The 19,353-nt window shown below is 49.3% G+C and overlaps 7 protein-coding genes across 7 annotated transcripts; 4 read left to right on the top strand and 3 right to left on the bottom strand.

The window, feature by feature from the left end:
• Positions 1–54: 54 nt before the first annotated feature.
• PV10_04713 (uncharacterized protein) lies at positions 55–1,347 on the bottom strand. The gene has a single exon (XM_016369288.1). The coding sequence runs from the start codon at positions 1,031–1,033 to the stop codon at positions 203–205; it is 831 nt and encodes a 276-aa protein (XP_016225076.1). The 5' UTR covers positions 1,034–1,347; the 3' UTR covers positions 55–202.
• A 269-nt stretch (positions 1,348–1,616) lies between these two features.
• Positions 1,617–3,597, top strand: PV10_04712 (uncharacterized protein). The gene has a single exon (XM_016369287.1). The coding sequence runs from the start codon at positions 1,798–1,800 to the stop codon at positions 3,463–3,465; it is 1,668 nt and encodes a 555-aa protein (XP_016225075.1). The 5' UTR covers positions 1,617–1,797; the 3' UTR covers positions 3,466–3,597.
• A 110-nt stretch (positions 3,598–3,707) lies between these two features.
• PV10_04711 (ubiquinol-cytochrome c reductase, iron-sulfur subunit) lies at positions 3,708–5,161 on the bottom strand. The gene is made up of 3 exons (XM_016369286.1): positions 4,725–5,161; positions 4,448–4,616; positions 3,708–4,384 (listed from the first exon to the last, which is right to left on the bottom strand). Exons 1-3 carry the CDS (start codon positions 5,035–5,037, stop codon positions 4,132–4,134), a joined length of 735 nt encoding a protein of 244 aa, XP_016225074.1. The 5' UTR covers positions 5,038–5,161; the 3' UTR covers positions 3,708–4,131.
• Positions 5,162–5,349: 188 nt separating this feature from the next.
• Positions 5,350–6,622, bottom strand: PV10_04710 (uncharacterized protein). The gene is made up of 4 exons (XM_016369285.1): positions 6,271–6,622; positions 6,129–6,214; positions 5,985–6,075; positions 5,350–5,929 (listed from the first exon to the last, which is right to left on the bottom strand). The coding sequence occupies exons 1-4, from the start codon at positions 6,332–6,334 to the stop codon at positions 5,613–5,615; spliced, it is 558 nt and encodes a 185-aa protein (XP_016225073.1). The 5' UTR covers positions 6,335–6,622; the 3' UTR covers positions 5,350–5,612.
• A 126-nt stretch (positions 6,623–6,748) lies between these two features.
• Positions 6,749–9,542, top strand: PV10_04709 (uncharacterized protein; the record flags this gene model as incomplete). The annotated part of the gene is made up of 1 exon (XM_016369284.1): positions 6,749–9,542. One exon carries the CDS (start codon positions 6,749–6,751, stop codon positions 9,425–9,427), a length of 2,679 nt encoding a protein of 892 aa, XP_016225072.1. The 3' UTR covers positions 9,428–9,542.
• A 1,491-nt stretch (positions 9,543–11,033) lies between these two features.
• On the top strand, positions 11,034–12,298 carry PV10_04708 (uncharacterized protein; the record flags this gene model as incomplete). The annotated part of the gene is made up of 4 exons (XM_016369283.1): positions 11,034–11,374; positions 11,464–11,522; positions 11,616–11,781; positions 11,838–12,298. The coding sequence occupies exons 1-4, from the start codon at positions 11,362–11,364 to the stop codon at positions 12,296–12,298; spliced, it is 699 nt and encodes a 232-aa protein (XP_016225071.1). The 5' UTR covers positions 11,034–11,361.
• A 1,027-nt stretch (positions 12,299–13,325) lies between these two features.
• Positions 13,326–14,237, top strand: PV10_04707 (uncharacterized protein; the record flags this gene model as incomplete). The annotated part of the gene is made up of 1 exon (XM_016369282.1): positions 13,326–14,237. The coding sequence occupies one exon, from the start codon at positions 13,326–13,328 to the stop codon at positions 14,235–14,237; it is 912 nt and encodes a 303-aa protein (XP_016225070.1).
• Positions 14,238–19,353: the final 5,116 nt, after the last annotated feature.

Below are 19,353 nucleotides of genomic sequence, written 5' to 3'. Positions count from 1 at the left end.
TTAGACTCATCTGTGATATTTGAATTAGTAGCGAACAAGTACTGAATTCATTTTGGTCTTTATAATTCATAGCCATTGGCTCTAGTCTATATTTGGGCGTGTAGAACTGTCTATATCATCACCCTTGTCTGTCTATTCTAGGAAACATGGTTCGGTGCCTGTCCTCGATGCCAATCCGCTGAAGGCAGACTTTCGAGGAGACTTATCGGACTGTAGGTCTCATAGTCGAGCCGTGTTCGATAGAATTGGTCCTATGCCTCTTCAAGCCCTCCTCCGCCAATTTGCGCACTGTCTTCTCACCACCGTAAATCTCCTGTGTCTCCTCAAGGATACTCTTCCAGGTCGAGAAAGTCGTGAACGGAATCCCCTCATTCTCACAATACGTGATGAGATCCTGACCCTCACGCGCAAACAACAGATCCGTCTCCCTGGCCGCACTCAAATCACTGACCCCATCACCCGCATACAATAAAGTCGGCCTTTCCTCAAACGGCATCTTTGCAATCGCATCGGCATAAGGACGAATCGTGAGTGATTTATCATGTCCGAATCCCGAATCATCATGAAACTTGATCGTCCATCCATCCGCAACATCGAGCGAGTTCCCCGGTGCTCGTAATTGAGTCTCATTAGCGACGATTTCAATATCGCTCATCAATTCCTCGCCCAATAGGTGTTTGAGTAGGGTTTCCAGAACGGGAACCATGCCGCTACTCAGCACGATGACGGGGACTTGATGGGCTCGTGCCCAGACCATGAAGTCGCGGAAGTGCGGGTCCAACGTGATGTTTTGGCGGAGGATCTCGAGGACTTCGGGGAAGGGCATGTGCCAGCTATCAAGCATTTTTTGGAATGTGTTGCGGAAGGTGTCGGTTTGGTCGATTACAGCGTGGAAGAGTTGGCGGCGTTCGGCTTTGCCCATGCCATAGTTGTCGGTGATGAAGTCGTTGGTGTCTTGTAGGGTGATGGTGCCGTCGAAGTCGGTGAAGAAGATGACGCGGGGTTTCGCGTTGAGGGTTTCGGGGAAGGGCATTTTTGGCTGTATATATTGATGGCCTTTTTGGATATATATCTGATCTCTAGTCCTCTAGGGTTTCTTGGAAGTTGATTTTATAAGTTGTATTAACAAAGGCGGAGTGAGACGGATGAATGCCACCTGTCGTGAAAGTGAAAAAGAAAGTAAACAGGCTGGAGAGATCAGCAAAGGGGGATGGGCTTGAAAACTGTGAGTTGAGTTGACCCTGGGACCCAATTTCGGGTTGTGATGGGTAGAAAGATGGATCGACAAGACTTATAACTGGGTCTGGTGGGTGAGGCTCGTGGTTCTCTCACTCTTGAAAGGTCGCCTGGTTGCCCGCTATGTAAAAATCCCGGGAGAATCAGTCCTGGCGAGTAGTTCTGAAACTTTTGGCGGGACAGACACCGAATGAGGAAACCCGCGAAGATGGCGTCGACTACGGAGTACTTGATCGGTCAAGGAGCCATGCTCGGAATGGATAAACACATGGTCCGTGGATCGGTTGACTTTCTGTTTTCGGTCACCAAGAATTTCTTCGCCGAGTCGCCGATGACGGGGAAGGAGCCACGGAGGGAAAGTGGCAGGCAGGAGTGGCAGGATGGTCGAGGGAACGATCGAGAACGACGTCTAAGGCACAGCTTGTATATCCCACGCCAAATTCCATCTTCTGGTCAAAACCCTCCCTCGAAGAATTTGCCGGAGGAAGAACAGGGGTAGGATTCATTTCCAAAGCACACAGTTTGAATCTGTGGCTTGGATCCTCCTCTCGTTGCTCGACCATGCAACCAGTTCCCCTGCGGCTTTCCCAGACTCTGTGGTCCGCATTTCGAGCTGCTAATCCAGCAAACAAGAAGCGCTTGTCGATACCCAGCTCCCGCCCTTTCTCCTACGTCGTTCCGCCATGCACGTCCTCGGCATTGCGTCCTCCAAGACAGTCAATCGCTCAGCAAGCTCGATATTATAGTAGTGAAAAGTCCGAGACCGATCGAAAAGTGGAAGAAGCCAAGGCTCGAATAGAAGAAAGTCTCGATGCACGAGCAGACCTCGCCGCACAGTCTGACGACAAGTTGAAGGATCCTAAAGATGAAACTATAGTTCATACCATCCCAGAGTCTTCTTCCATTGTCTATACAAAGGAGCATGAGTCTACAAGTTCGAGTGCTGCACCATCAGCATCCGCAGTTCCTCCCCCTCCACCACGAACACCACCTTCACAAAATGGCGACCCAGCCGATAGATTCCTCCCCTCGGAACTTTCCAAACGGTATTCAGAGCTTCGCAAACGTTTCACACACCTCATGGACAATTACCAAACACACATCTTCACTGCGTCGCAGCGGCTTAACGACCTGACGGGCTACAGTGGGATCGAGGCATTGAAGAAACAAATCGAGTCTTTGGAGACACAGGTTCAAAACTCGCGACAATCTGTCAAAGAATGCAGGGACAGATACTCCGAGGCAATTGCAACTCGAAGCACGACGCAGAGAGAAGTCAACGACTTGCTCCACCGGAAACATACCTGGTCTCCAACTGACCTCGAACGATTCACAAGCCTATATCGCTCCGACCACGCCAATGAGCAAGCTGAGATCGTCGCACAGAAGGAAGTGGCCGATGCAGAAGCCCAGTATGAGGAAGCGTCGACCAAGCTAGCTAAGAGTATTCTTGCGAGATACCATGAAGAACAAATCTGGAGCGACAAGATCCGACAGATGTCGACCTGGGGCACATGGGGACTCATGGGTATCAATGTCTTGTTGTTTGTCATCTTCCAGATTGCAGTGGAGCCATGGCGCAGAAAGAGGTTGGTCAAGGGTTTTGAGGAGAAGGTCGAAGTGGCTTTGAGAGAGCGAGATGCCGAGTTGGCCGCCATCAAAGCTTCTTCTGGATATGGACAGACTCTTCAGCCCAATCAATCGACCGCCGAAGGTATTGCTCAACTCTCGGCTACAGAAAAGGCTGAAGCAGTGGCGGACAAGATTGCAGAGCAGATTGTCGATGCTGTATCTGGCGCGACGGAGGATGATGGACCGAGTCAGTCAACGACCTTGGCTTCGACCTCTCTAAATCAAGATTCGACATCATCACCACAACCAGACGCCGCCACCAAGATTACTCCCTCGATATCAGAACTCGAAGCCGCAGCTGAAAGCGTGACAAGTCAAGAACTCGACTCGACTGTATTTTCACCTGACCAAGAACCCACATCCACTGAACCTGAACCTACATCTCCATCTCCATCTCCATTCTCACTCTCACTCTCATCCCGCTGGACATCACCATCCTCGAGTCTAGCGTGGTATGAAGATTGGATCCGTGCACGATTCAGCGACGACCGTCATGTCATGTTGACGCAGCGTGAGTTGACCACCGTGGCAATGGAGGGTGTTGCTGGAGGTATGGCTATCATGGGTCTGCTCTTTGTTTTGTTGAGACCTAGATAGAGAGAAAAAAGTAGAAAAGTGCATGAAGCACTGGGGTGGGGGTGGCTGCTTTGGCATGCTGAACTTCAATCCCAACTTGTATAGTAAGACAGACACTAGATGTAAGACAATCCAAAGTATATATACATATACTCGTACATATATACATGTAAATATAAATATGCATGTCAATAATGAAGATTTACCCTCCAACCCAACCCATGTTAATGATCATTACTCATTTATGAATTGTATTAGATCTAGCTAGTATAGCATTATATCACACCACCAAACACATCGATCCAAGCGCAGACTGTGCAGACTGTACAGTTAAGAAATCAAGAACTCTATCAAGATATACTCTTCTTTTGAACGTTTTAATGTTATTCTTTAAAAAAAGGGCTTTGACTGTAGATGGAAATATCCGTTCCCATTCATTGTAGTCTCCATCATCCACACTACTCCTCTGTGCTCTCTCCCTCTCTAGTATGTACACGCCTGGATTCCACCAACCCACAACCGGCGAACCCAGTGTCATCTTTCTTCTTCATCTTTTATTTTCTGGTGTCGAGAATTGTCGACGTCTGAGAGGAATCCATGGTAGGAATCTGTAAACTTGGATTTTCTCTTGTCGCTCTTATTCCCTCACACACATCTTGTCTTGTCTTGTCTTGTGTGTGTCCTTCTCTAACCAATCACCAACTTGTCGTCCTCGGGAAAGTCGTAGGCTGGGATTTCCAAGTTCAAAGGAGCGGGTCCTTTTCGTATACGGCCAGAGATGTCGTAGTGAGAACCGTGGCAAGGGCAGAACCATCCGCCGAAATCACCGGCTTCACCAATGGGGACACATCCCAAATGTGTGCATACACCCAACATGACGAGCCATTCGGGTTTCTTTACTCGATCGCTATCGCTCTGAGGATCACGAAGGGTTTCGATTCTATAGGTGGTGGTTAGCCAAGGGTTGTGATTTAGAAGGAGTATTGCTCTGGTGTGTGCATACTTGACGGATTCGGCTTCCTTGATCTCGTCTTCAGTTCGGTGTCGGATAAAGACGGGCTTGCCTCGCCATTTGATGATGACGTTCTTGCCTTCGGGAATAGCACCCAGGTCGATTTCCACCTTGGCTTGAGCCAGCACATCGGCGGATGCGGACATGTTGACTAGGAAATCTGTGTTTTGGTAGCTCTGGTTAGCTTATATGTCTGTCGTATTCGCGCCCCGAAGCTTTGTTCCAACCCTTTCCCACGACTGGCAGCTCGAGCGTCGGTGTGACATACCCTGTACAGTAGCCTTTGCGCCAGCAGCGGCAAGCAGACCCATTGATCCAGCAAGGAAATATGAGAAAACACGATTCGAAACCTCGCTGTTCTTGGATTGGTAGGCTTTGAAGCTTGGGATCTTGGTGGTGTCCTTGGTCACGAAAGGACTCTGGAAGCTGGATCCTGAAGCTTCCGAAGATTGTTGCCGTCTCTGGGAGCTTGATGTGAAAGCTGGGGCGGCGAGACGGGAAGATGAGGACGAGGAGGACGGGAGAGTATGTCGGGTCCAGCTGCGCAGGGCAGAGCCCGCAGACGCTGGGACGGGACGCATCGTCGAACGTGGATGTATGTGTGGACAGAGGCGAGAGAGGTGGTGGGGAGCTCCAGATGTAGACAGAACTACAGGATGTCGTGATGTTGCAATGCTCTCATTCAAGTAGCAAACAGTAACTGGGAATTCATCGTCGGATGGGAAGCAAAGTCCAACACGATTTCCTGCCAAGCCAAAGCTCCTTTACATGCAACATGATTGGTTGGAAGCTCGGGATTGGGACTAGTCCGTTTTGGGACTTGGTTAGATCCTCCCAATGAACTAAATGTCATACAAAAGACTCATGGTGGAAACAGTTATTGATGGTAGCATCGCTGGAGTTCGTGATTTACATTGATTCAATATGTCGCCCCCATGCCTTATGTTGGGTGTCAACCATGATATGTATGCATGTACCTCCACTCCCAATCCCACCCTAAAACAAAGTACCAACAACGCCCGTCGCTTTGCTTCCATCCGTGCTATTGCCCAAGACCGTCCTAGGTCCATTTTCCCAATGCACCACCGAATTCATAGAGGTATCATTGCCTTGGACGTGGCTGCTGCTGAAATCTCCAGGAAAGACCACCGGATCTCTAATCCGCCATGACAATATCTCTGATAGGGTCCGGATGGCCATGTGGACGTTGATTTGTTGATCGGTGGGCATTGGTAGGCTCAGTAAACGTTCCATGTCCATTTACTCCATTGGCGCCGTTGGGTTGATCTGTTATTGTGCCATTGTACATGGCTCCAGGTTCGATGGCGATACTCGTCCCAGGATTCCCTGCTGCCTCGGCTGCTGCACGTGCAGCCTCTTCGGCCTTTTCCTCCCGGAACTGTCGATATGTTTTTGTTTTGGGTACTGTATCAGATAGAAATTCAAGATTGTCGATTCTCGCTACTGCTGCCGCTAAAAGCCAGTTAGTTCATGACTTTCTTGCAGATTCATATCGTTCAACACCTACCAACATCCTTGTACGCAATATTCCGTCGAGGTTTTCGATCTGACTTGGCAACATTGTGTGCTTGCTCTGTCAAGTAGTGAATGAAGATCTCCTAGATCGGTGTTAGGAGGAAAAACATCTGGGACTTTTCTTGCAGGGACTCACTGTTGCAATTGCTATTGAAAAGGCTGCCGTGGTTGAACATTGAGCAATGTCATCATCTTGAGCGATGATCTTTTTGACACGTGCGACTGCGGAAAAGTGAGTGAGAGAGTCTTGGGGCATGTTGCGGTGGATGATGACATACGGGGTAGTGCGGTTGTGCCCGTAGGCGCCTCAGTGGAGGCCGTATGAGTATTCTGCTGTGGCATGATATGATCTTTTGTGTGCGCGCGGTCGTAATAGAAACGATGAAGATTGGTATATGTAGATATGTGTCGTGCCCAAGAGATGAACTTATCAAGTTGGGATGGTGGAAAGTGAGCTGAGAGACGAGAAGCTGTCCTCACGTGCGCTGTTGGCAGACTCGCGTTGAAGAATCCCCAGTTCTGTGAATCCTGTGGGCGTCAGGGTAAGGATTTTCAGCTTTGGACGCGTTTCCAGACGTGTTTCTCGTGTTTCTAGATCTTTTCAACCGTTTTTCAAGGTTTTCGTCTTAGCCTAGGAAGGATGATGGACAAATGTCAAAGTTGAGTTCAAAGTCGTGATAAAAGAGAGGCTCTGGGCATGTCCCAAAAGGGAAAGGTGACAGATCGGAGTTCGACTTCAACAATTGGAGAGAATCCATGGCACTCATCCCTCGACCATCACTTGAGCCCAGAATTCCCTCTCTGGTACCGTCACAAGCACTGTTCCAGACATATCCTTCGGGCCATGATAGACGGGTCGATGTTATGACCTCGCGCGTCTCCTCCTCGACCTCGTCCGCGCCTCCGCGTCCCTCCTTAAGCCATCGACGATTCTCCAGGCGCCAATCCACCGTCTCTAGTATCGAGCATGGCGACGACCTACCCCCCATCACACCGCAAGACCAGGCAATCACCGAAGAGATAGCCGAGATCAAGAGATACGAAGATTTCACCACCATTGATTGGGTCCAAGATGCTGCTCAGGAACAACTCCGCAGAAGCGCCAGACGGAGAGAGAGCAAGTTCTTTGCCAGGGATGGAGCCTTGGGATGGCGGCGCAAGATCTGGGAAGCATATGATGCTGCACAAGCCTGGGTCGTCATCACATTGGTGGGTATTGTTATTGGGTTGAATGCTGCCGCTCTGAACATCATCACGGAATGGTTATCAGACGTCAAGCTGGGATACTGCACCACGGCTTGGTATCTCAACGAAGGCTTTTGCTGTTATGGCGCTGAACAGGGATGCGTTGAGTGGAAGAGGTGGACTTCGTTCACAGTCGCCAACTATTTCATCTACGCCATCTTTGCAGTCCTGCTGGCTTTTGTCTCCGCCTTTCTCGTCAAGGCTTATGCGCCCTATGCTGCTGGTTCAGGCATTTCCGAGATCAAATGTATCATTGCTGGCTTCATCATGAAGGGATTTCTCGGTTTCTGGACCTTTCTCATCAAGTCGATATGTTTGCCTCTGGCTATCGCCTCAGGCTTGTCGGTTGGCAAGGAAGGGCCTAGTGTCCACTACGCCGTGTGCGTGGGGAATGTCATCTCAAGATTTTTCAGCAAATATAGGGACAGCGCTTCCAAGACCAGGGAGATTCTCACAGCAACCGCCGGTGCTGGGGTGGCAGTCGCCTTTGGTAGTCCCATTGGCGGTGTGCTTTTCTCCCTCGAAGAGATGGCTACACACTTCCCTCTCAAGACGCTTTGGCGAAGCTACTTTTGCGCTTTGGTCGCCACGGCTGTGTTAAGCGCGATCAACCCTTTCCGGACCGGACAGCTGGTCATGTTTTCCGTCAAGTACGACCGAGACTGGCACTTCTTCGAAGTCGTCTTTTACATCATCCTGGGCATCTTTGGTGGATTATATGGCGCCTTTGTCATCAAGTACAATCTCATGGCCCAGTCCTTCAGAAAAAAGTATCTGTCCAACTTTGCCATTCCTGAAGCAGTTGTGCTTGCAGGTGCCACGGCGCTCCTCTGTTACCCCAACATGTTCCTCCGGATCGACATGACAGAAATGATGGAAAAGCTGTTCCGTGAGTGCGAGGCCGACTATGATTATGATGGACTGTGTGAGCCCAAGAATCGCTGGTCTCTGGTGGCCTCCCTGTTGGTTGCCACCATATTGCGCGTCTTTCTTGTCATTATTTCGTACGGCTGCAAAGTGCCAGCCGGTATTTTTGTGCCTTCCATGGCCATCGGGGCTTCATTTGGTCGAATGCTGGGCATCATCGTGCAATGGCTGTATGAAACATTTCCAGATTCACAGTTCTTTGCTTCTTGTCAGCCAGATGTCCCATGCATTACCCCCGGGACATACGCCTTCCTGGGAGCCGGCGCAGCCTTGAGTGGCATCATGCATTTGACCATTTCTGTCACTGTCATCATGTTTGAACTGACAGGGGCTCTGACCTATATTTTGCCCACGATGATTGTTGTTGGCGTGACCAAGGCTGTGGGCGACCGCTTTAGCAGTGCGGGTATTGCAGACCGGATGATCTGGTTCAACGGCTTTCCATTCCTTGACAACAAAGAAGAGCACTCTTTCGGCGTGCCTGTATCGCGGGTCATGACGAACATGGTGAGCTTGCTTCCTGCATCAGGCATGGAAATCAAGGCCATCCAAAAGCTGCTGAGCGACACCAGCTATTCGGGATTTCCCGTGGTGGAGGATCGAGAATCCAAGGTGTTGCTGGGCTATATTGGGAGAACCGAACTCCAATACGCTATCGACCGAGCGAAAAAGCAGGGAAACCTATCTTCTGACGCCAAATGTACTTTTGTGACTTCATCTGAGGATGAGGAAGATACAGGAGCGCCTCTTAGTCCTGCCGTGACCTTTGATGCGATGGCCATTCAAAATGCCGATTTCAGCTCCTTTGTCGATCGAACGCCCATCACAGTACATCCGAGACTGCCTCTGGAAACAGCCATGGAGCTATTCAAAAAGATGGGGCCTCGGGTCATCTTGGTGGATCACCATGGCCGCTTGGAGGGTCTTGTGACGATCAAAGACTGTCTGAAATTCCAATTCAAGGCTGAAGCACAAGAGCATGCAGCAGCAGCTCTGCGAGACGAATCTATTGCACACAATGAGAGATTTATTGATGTCCTACGGCGAATTGGGGACGCGATTGCAGACAAGATCAACAATCTTTCTCGAGGACGTTTAAAACTCAGCCCGCGCATGGCTCGGGGTGGAGCGGGCCGCTGGTCGAGGGTGGCAGGGGAGGATGATCATGGAGACGACTATACTAATGACTATCACAATGAAGCGGAAATACTGGATGGAACTGAAGACATAACAGAACATGGAGTAGAGATGGATCACCGTTGACAGAGACGGCAGGGGAGCAGGTGAGGGAGCACCCCTCCATGTACATTATCATTAACATTAACGACTGTTTTATCTTGAGCATTCACTGTTTTCTGGATTCTGGAAGCTGCTCGTGACTATTAAGATCTGATCTAAGTAACTTGATCTGAAATGCCCCGCGCTTGCCTATTTATTTCTGCTATCTTTTGTGGTTTTCCTCTTTCTACCAACCAATCTTCCTCACAAACTGATCATTCTCACAAACCAATCTTCCTCCCACGTCCATCTCACAACCTGAACTTATTCATCTACAACACCGCGTTATCAATTCTCATCTCCACAATCTCTCTCAACGATCATGACGGAATTTGGAGCCACGGCGACAGAGCAGCCAAAGTCTCTCTCTGCTGTCGTCCGGGCCATTCGTGAGCCCCCTCTACCTGGTAACATCACCTGTATCCTAACAAGACTGGCAGAACCGAAAGAGAAGCGGACGGTAGATATAAAGAACAAGAACAAGACAGGCCTCTATCATGAAGGACGCCTTGCCCGAGTAATGGCAGTGTTGGAAGAGAAGGACAAGAGCAAGAACAAGACGGGCGTCTCCCCGCCGCGACGGGTGGTCAAATATGACTCTGATGATGACTTTGATGACTCTGAAACCTCTGTCCCACCCGCCACAAGCATCACTCAGGACGAAGCACGTGTTGACGATTTGAGACTGCTGGTGAAGCTGTGCAAACTGGATACGGATGAAGTTGAATTCAAACTTCCAACTGGTAGCAAGAAGATCAAGACTGAAGTCGACAACGCCGACTCTGACCTCATCGATCTGAGAAACACAAATGAGCCCATCATGGCCGACGACATCTCTAAGTCCACGTATGGCACGAAAGATGTCACTGAGGCACATGGCGACAAGATCCAAGCCAAAAACGACAATGAACCCACTGATGTCAAACATGCCAGCTCAGTACCATTCTCCAAGTCTGTCCACACCGATTTCCCCACCAAATGGTTTGATCAATTCCAAGACCAATTTGTGCCTGGCGTGGGCTTCCAACATGGACCCGAATTTCTTGAGCAAGTCAAATCCCTCTACGACTATGTCACCACCGAAGTCTTTCCTGACAGTCAACGCGGAGAAGACATGGCAGGTGAAAAGGGTGAAGCAATCTACATCAACGACGGTGCCCCCCTTCGCGGATATGGAGGTGGTGGAAAGACGTACACAAACGACATCACGCCTACATCCCCACGACTAGTTGGACTTCGTCTCCGAGCAGCGGCTTGGGGTCACCGTTCTGGTGATGATGCTGATTTATGGTACAGAATACTCAAAAGCCGAACGTATGCGTGGCAGGAGCAAAAACAGATCATCCAAGAGATGATTGCACGATACAAGCAGCCCCGAGAAGAATAATGTTATACGAGATGTGTCAGATGGGGATCTGGAGAAAGTCCTCTTAGCTAATTTTAGTTAAGAAACCTGAATGCGGGGTGCATGAACATGCTTGGAAGTGCCTGGAAGTGCCTACAAATTAGGTACCTGGATAGGTCGTCAAGCTACTTAAGTAGTCCATGCAAGGCTACAATCGATCTGCATTTACACCGTCATTAATCATTCCTTTACTTCATCTCCATCTCCATCTCCACCTCCGCCTCCAGCTCCTCTAACCCCTCAGCACATCTCACTCATTCCCTTAGGTAATTGGATGTTGTAAACCTTGACCAGTCGGCTTTCAGCCATTTCAAGGTCCAGACCCAATGACAAACTCATTCGAGCCATGTGACAAGAGAGAAAGAGAAAGAGAGGAGGTGTTCACGTTGACCATTCCATGGAACATGTACACACTCTCTCACATCGTCGTTGAGTTTATTCCATTCACTTGAGCAAGTCCCCGTATCAGTGAAACAAACATATCTCAGAGACTGTGAGACGTCAAGTCTACAATATGCTGACAGCAGGTATGTCGTCGCGTTGTCTGGCAGACCTACCTTACAGGCCCCGCCATTTGCATCCTCGTATTCTCATTGACAATTCCATCCCAATATAGTGGTCACAGGTTGCAATTCAGGCATTGGCCATGAATTTGCAAAGGTCTTGCTGAAAGAGGTAAGTGGCCAGAAACCTGACGGATGGAGTCTGGCTGGACTAGCCCGATGTATGGCTCCCGCCTGTTAACGACCTGATCCTTGCCTCCATTAGGGCTACTTTGTCTACGCCGTTGATGTCAACGCCGGTGAAACACTCTTCAGCCTTTCAGGTCCCAATTGTCAAGTTGGCCGCCTCGATGTCGCATCAATCGAGTCAATCCAAGAATTCAAACTAGCCTTTGGAGATACAAAGCTCAACGTCTTATTGAACGTTGCCGGTATGCCACTTTGGATTATTCTTCTCTACTACCCTCGAATCCTAACCATCAAACAGGTGTCATGCCCAACAAGGCCTCCGACACTTTGAATGGCCTAACGCTCGACATGGTCAACACTGCATTCACCATCAATACTTTTGGTCCTTTCTTCCTGACTCAAGCCCTCTTGCCTAATATCATGCACGCCTCTGGACCTCGTCATATCGCAGTGGTGTCTTCACGTGTCGGCTCCATCGCTGACAATACTTCTGGAGGACTGTATGCCTACCGAGCATCCAAAACTGCAGTCAACAGCTTCTTCAAGAACATGTCGGTCGAGTTGAAGGATCAGAATATTGTGGTCAGTATGTTGCATCCTGGCTTCACCAAGACTGGTCTAGATGCGGATGTATGGAACATGAAGGAGGCGGTGGGGCCGGAAGAGGCTGCCACTAAACTGTGGAATGTTCTCAAGAGCAAACAGATCGAGGATACTGGGAGGTTTTGGCACCGAGAGGGAAATGAACTGCCTTGGTAGTAATGGCCTGGTCTTCCTGTACCGCGATCAACGTTAATGAATACATTACTGGCCCCGTAACTCGCGGCGTTGAAAGGAAGCAGGAACACATTGTCTCCTGCGATCCTTATGTTTCTTCGATCCTTATGTTTCTCAGTCCATGAGTACACCTGATCCCCATGGAGGTACCCAGGCAAGAGTGGCCTAGGTCAATCGTCCCTTGTCGCTTCTGCCCTCTCTACATCTCATCGTGGTCCTTGGCATCCCAACACTTTATCACCTCATCTTAACCTCACTTATTTCATGTCACATATTGCATCCCGCATAGCCAAGAGAAAGACACAGTATGGTAGATCTCGACCGAGGCTCTCGATCCCCAAAGCCGGGCGAATCAAATACCGATGTACATAGCAAAAAGGTGAGTCTGCCAGCCAATCAGCTATTTGGCTCCACAAAGAATGTTGTATCTCTCCATCGGAAGTACACGAAATCTGGGGCTGGCGTTGCTCTTGTTTATTCTTCTCAACAAAAAGCTATGTCTGTCCAGCGACTCAAGGTCTGTCGCTTCTCCTATGCACGACCATCGGATCCAATCAAAGGTCCATCCCTTTTCATGGATGCCACGGGCGGCGTGATTAGAAGCCGAATCATCTGTTATACGAAATACGACCACCGCCAAGGGACTAGTATTGCATCGCCTATCCAAAGTACGGTCCGAAATGATGCACGGTAAGAAGAAGAGAGTGACGAGCCGCTCCTCGATCAAGCCGAGCCTGTGCCGTAAGGGACAGGTGCCAATACCGATTGATAAATCAGCAAATAGACGCGGGTGCCTTTAGCAATGACCGGTATATATACCTATACATATACCCATCACTCGATTTCCTAGTCATCTATCGAATTCTCATTGCAAGGTCGACCTTTCTAGGCTTAGTCATGTACTGATCGGCCCCTCATTATTCCTCACGTCTGCAGAAACACTCTCCAAAAATATTCAGGTATCTATCTCTTCCTCTACTCATTCTATCATCACCAACCACTCCTGGAAATGGAAACTACACAACATTCTCTACAAAGGCACAAACTTCCACCTGATCCATATCTAGACGAATTTGAAAGGATCAATGAGCAGGTGTACTTCTACACCCCAGATAAAAGCGACGCGGGGAGCGAAAGCTCAGACCCAGCACATCAGCCAGATCTCCTCTTCATCTGCTCATGGATGTACGCATCATCGAGAAATGTGAAAAAGTACATCTCTGGGTACAAGGAGCTATTTCCCAACACCCCAATTCTTCTGCATAAGCAAGATGGTTCTGACATCTTTTGGAATTCTTTCGCTACACAAAGAAAGAATGTGCAACCTGTTTTGAAGCTCGTCAAAACTATGGTGGAGAAAAAGAGTCCCGCAAAGCTACGAGTCCTCACTCACCTGTTTTCTAATGGTGGCTCATACACCGCCAGTTTCCTCACCAACAACTATCTCAGGGAAACTGGAGATCTGTTTCCTGTCTCCGCGCTTATCCTAGACAGCACACCCTCGTTACCCAACCTCAATCTCTCCCACGAGGCGGTGTCAGAGACGCTTCCCAAATCAGGAGTTGTTCGAATTCTCGGATCTGGAGCCATTTGGACGTATCTCGTAGTCAGTGAGCTTATTCGCGCTGCGCTTGGATATGAGAATTTCAATTATTGGATAAGGAGAAAACTCAACGATCCAAAGGGCCCATTTACACAAGGCACTATCAAGCGACTTTATATATACTCTCAAGCTGATCGATTGGTTCCCGCTGCTGATGTCGAAGCACACGCAAAAGAAGCAATCAATGTCATTGGAAAAGACCGTGTGCAGACCGAAGATTTTGGAAGCAGTCGTCATGTTGGTCATGTGATTGCTGATCCAGAAAGATATTGGAAAATCATACATGACTTGTGGCGAGAGACGGTGAATGAGCAGTGATGTTGGCACTAGATGTTTGGACGACGGGTATTTTTGGATGTTTTACCAGCAACACTACCTAGATTTGGATACATGAAATGGACATGTTATTTATTTCTATAACTAGAAAGGGCACCTGGATAAGAACCTCTAAGCTCTCCTTCTCCGGCACTCCCAGATCACCCTATAGTAATAAGTAGGACGTCCTCGAGCTAAGCCAACAGCAGAATTTCTCATCTCTTGCGTCTTGCCAATGTTGATGACATCAATCCCTTAGCTGCACACGCATCAGGTTGAAGCCTCGGGTGCTAAATGGTGGAACAGGAACTATGCCACGCCTTTAGCCATAACGGAACAAAAGATATGGGACACCATCGATTCTTTCTGCTCTGTACTAACGAGGCTTGTAGAGTATTCGTCCACCGTTTGTAGCTGACACCTCTAAGCGCGCAATCCCCCATCAACATCCCAAATTGCCCCGGTCACGAAAGTGGCCTCGTCTGACAACAAAAACGCGATCGCGGTTGCAATCTCACTTGCTTCACCATGCCTGTCGAAGCACTGCATTGAGGTAGACATGGGACCACCCAGCTTCTTTTCTATCTCATCCGTCATCGCTGTCGATACGATGCCTTTTAGGATCTGTCAGCAAGAGATTTCTATAAGCTGAGCAGGTCAGATCTCGGGCTTACCAGGGCAAACGACGTTGATTCTAGCGTCTGAATGTTCCCGTGCGGCAGTTCTGGTCAGTCCGACCACGGCGTGCTTACTTGCACAGTAGCTGCCCATGCCAGCTGCTCCGATGTGGGCTGTTGCGCTAGCAACGTTGACCTGGAGAAAGGTTGTCAGACATCTTCTTCGGGCCTCGACTAGACACTGGAACACGGAAACACAGGAACACGGTGAGTACTCACAATACTGCCACCCTTCGAGAGTGCCCGGAGCTGTGCTCTCAAACAGTAAAACAGCCCTTTGGCATTAACATCCATGTTCAAGTCATATCCTTCATCTGTCTCATCAACGAGTCGCTTGTCGTTCTTGTGAACACCAGCCACATTTGCCGCCCCGTCGAGGCGACCATGATCCGTGACAATCTGCGAGACCCACGCATTAACTGCTTTGCTGCTTCGCACGTCTAATACCACGCTGGTATGTCTGCGAGATCCACTCGTTGAGAGGGTTTTGATGGCTTTTTCGAGGCCGGCTTGATTTGTGTCCGCTAAGGACACTATAGCCCCGCGTGATGCAAGTAGTTGAGCTGTGGCAAGACCAATGCCGCTTGCGCCGCCGGTAATTCCAATCTATATCGAAAGACTCATCGTCAGCCAGTGTCCTCTCCTTCCTAGCCTGAGATATGTCTGGTGAACCTCTTACCACTTTGCCATCCAGGGATGCCATATTGGGAATGGTTTTATTTGACAGAAGCTCCCACAACGTATCTTGTCGATTGAGCTTTTGTTCGCCCGTGAAAGAGTAGCAGAAAACAATATACTTTCCATAGATTCGAAACTTGCACGCTCTATATATGTTGGTTCGGGTCGGCACTCAGACTGTCACCCCACAAAACCTGTCAATATGGGGATGTGAGATCGATTCTGCGTTTCTCCATCTCTCCGCAAGACCCACAGCTACCTCACGCGGTAAACACGGAGTTTGCTTTCAGGTGCTCTAGATACCTAGAGCTCGTTTAGGGGTCTTCGAAAACTTGCTACCGCAACGGCAAGTACGGAAAATGAACAGAAATCAAATTCGCACTGGTACATTGGCGCTGACAAACAATCTCCCAACAATGATTGAAGTTGGTTTGAAATCCTGAATGGGGCATCGACACACATCTAATCGACAAACGGCAATAAACGCTCCCAGAACCTTCCTGAAGCGCCGAAATTGCGTCCACTTAGTCCTTTCGTTGTTGTTAGCTTATATCTCGAACCTCAACATGGCTGCTCCGTTGACCGAAGCAACAGAGACGGTCGCGATTGTTGGTGCCCTTGGAACCCAAGGTGCTTCCGTGATAAGGGCGCTCCAATCATCGCCAATCACTTCCCAGTGGAAAATCCGTGCCTTGACCTCTTCACCGCAGTCAGACTCGGCAAGAAGTCTGGGCCAAGAGGCCAATATCTCGATCGTTTATTGCGATGTCAACGACCTCAAGACCATACGTGAGGCATTCCAAGGATGCACGCATATCTTCGCCAATACTGCGTTCCATCCAGGGACCATGTTCGACAAAGGTCAAAAGGCAGGCGAGGAACTTGAAAATAGCCAAGGTCTGAACCTTATGCGCGCGGCAGCAGAGACAAAAACATTAAAGCATCTGGTCTGGAGTACTTTGCCTGATAGCAATGTGATTAGCGAAGGGAGCTGGAAAGTACCGCACTTCATGAGCAAACAGTTCGCCAATGCATACATCCTTGGTGGATACACAGGCTATGACGAAGAGGGGCTCCAGCATCAACAAGACAGAGGATGGGGTACCCTGAAGGACAAATGCACATTGATGTCCATTGGTGTGTACGGAAGCAACTTTCGAAATCATTTATACAGGCCCATAAAAAAGGTAAGTCAGAAAGCACGCAGGACAGGATGCCCCTTCATTTAGATTTCAACCTTGTACTAATGCTTTTCAAAGGAAGACAGTGATGACTATGTGATACGGCTCCCATGCCGTCCAGATGTCCCTTTTTCAATTGCCGGCGACGAGAGCGAGAATGTTGGAATTATGGTCCGGGCCATCTTTGAACAACCGGAGAAGTCCATAGGCACATGGGTTTCGTGTGAGTCAGAGCGCATCTCCTGCCGACAATGGGTGGCATGCCTGGACACGGCGGCCAAGTCGCAAGGGACTCAAAAATCAGTCACATTTGAGGAGTGTACCATTCAATCGCTGGAACAAAGTTGGGGCATACTGGGCAACGAAATCGGGCAAATGATGGCATACATTAGTGAGACTGAAGAGCGAGCGTTCGAAAATACTAGTGGTCTCCCAGAAATCAACGCCAGTCATCTCGGGGTTCAAACAGAGCTGGTCCCTGTGAATGTGTTTTATGACAAGCTGAATTGCGTGGAACTTCTACGGGAAGTCGATGATGGCAAGAAGGTCATGGGAACCGCGAGTCGGTAGTACCTGGTAGCTTACAAGGGACCTCAAATACATGGAATTACAAGTTCTTTGATTGTCTAAGTACATGGATTTGTATAGAACGTGATCGGCGCGACACAATCGACACGCAACGATCCAAGTCCGTCATGCCAGAATGTTAACAGTTGGCTCTGCAGGAAGTAGTGATACCGACCACCAACGCCACGGGCTTTACAGAAGATCTTGGAAACGGTGGAAACAGGAGTGCTTGGTAGTCCAGATGTGGTTACGTCTTGCATGCCGAGTACGTAGGTCGGGAAAAAAACGGAAAAAGAACTGCATGTTCCCCACGTCACTGAAATGGATGTCCAGCCAATGCTTGACCCTACCGCGCAAGTCAACGCCGAGTCTTCCTGCGGTATTGCGCTACGGAGAAAGGGAAGCGGGCGAAGAAGCGAGGTTTTTCAAATAGAGCACCGCTCACTACATTCCGTGACGGAGAAAGAGAATTGTGAACGTGGGTCCACTTTAGGCAACTTACAAGTCTCAAGACCTCCAGCCGCTATGGAGATGTGCCTCTGTATCAACTGTCGGTATCTTAAATAACCTGTGTTATTCGGAACAGTAGTCTCGCAGCAGTGACTCGTGTGTGTCTCTTCTTATCGCATCTCGCCAGGGAGAAACCTAGTGTGTCGTCCATCGTCCATCATGCCGCTCCCAATCCGCGATATTCATACCGTAGAAGAGGGCACTTATCCTTACATCATTGAACGAAATGTCTCTGTGCCATTAAAAGACGGAGGTGTGGTTCGATGCAATGTCTTTTTACCAGAGAGAACTCGCACTGGTCAAAAATATCCAGTCATTCTAACTTACGGCCCATATGGCAAAGACATTCCATACCATCAGTAAGTCCAGACTTTCCAATTGGTGGTTTCCCTTCCATCTTGGCTGACATAGTCTAGTTTTCATCCTGCAAGTTATGCTCAGGTACCTGAAGAGCAGAAATCGGATCATTCAGCTTTTGAGCTTGCTACTCCATCATACTGGACCTCTCATGACTATATCGTCATCCGAACAGACGAGATCGGCGCTGGTCAGAGTCCTGGAGTGCTGAACGTCTTTTCTCCAGGGATTCTCCACGCATTCCCCACTGTCATTGAATGGGCGAGCGAGCAATCTTGGTCTACTGGAAAAGTCGGTCTCCTCGGAATCAGTTACTACGCGGCGACTCAATGGTATGCTGCAGCTCAAAATCCCAAGGGACTGGCTGCTATCGTCCCATGGGAAGGCTTCTCCGACCTTTATCGCGACTTTGTCCGCCATGGCGGCATACTGAACAACTACTTCTTTGATGTTTGGTGGGCACGCCAGGTCAAGGCCACTCAGTATGGGCGATCCGGCAAGGCGAGTCGAGAATGGGGTCCGGACACTATTGAAGGTGCTTTGTCAGAAGAAGAGCTTTCGTACAACCTAATCAATACTCCTCAGGAAGTCATCAAGTTTCCCTACGCCGACGATCCGATGTTTGCTGCCATGAACATCAACTATGATGATATCACGGTGCCATTGCTCAGTGTCGCTAATCTTGGGGGCACGGGACTTCACCTCCGGGGGAACATCTTCGCATACACGCATGCGGTCTCGGAATTCAAGTATCTACGTTTCATCACGGGCCGCCACGATCTGCCATTTTTCCTACCCGAAGAAGTCGAAGTGCAGCGGAGCTTTCTCGATGCCTTTCTGCACGACAAGGATCCTGACGGCTGGTCGCAGAAAGGCAAGTTGCCTCCTGTCAGCCTGCTTTTGCGCAGAGGCAACCCTGGCACCAACGATATCGCTGCGGAGGCAGCAAGCTTTTCTCGCCGACCAGAGCTTGAGTGGCCAATTGCAAGGACACAGTACCAAAAGCTCTTCCTCACGGCCGATCGTGGACTGTCATTCGAACAGCCATCATCGCGGACAAGCACAAGCAAAATCAGCTACGACGCTCTGAATCAGACCAAATTGGGACATTCTGTTACTTTCAGCACCGGCCCACTCACCAGTGAACTC

This window comes from Exophiala mesophila (genome assembly GCF_000836275.1).
Source record: "Exophiala mesophila strain CBS 40295 unplaced genomic scaffold supercont1.3, whole genome shotgun sequence".
NCBI lineage: Eukaryota > Fungi > Ascomycota > Eurotiomycetes > Chaetothyriales > Herpotrichiellaceae > Exophiala > Exophiala mesophila.
This window is presented reverse-complemented; position numbering and strand designations above follow the sequence as displayed.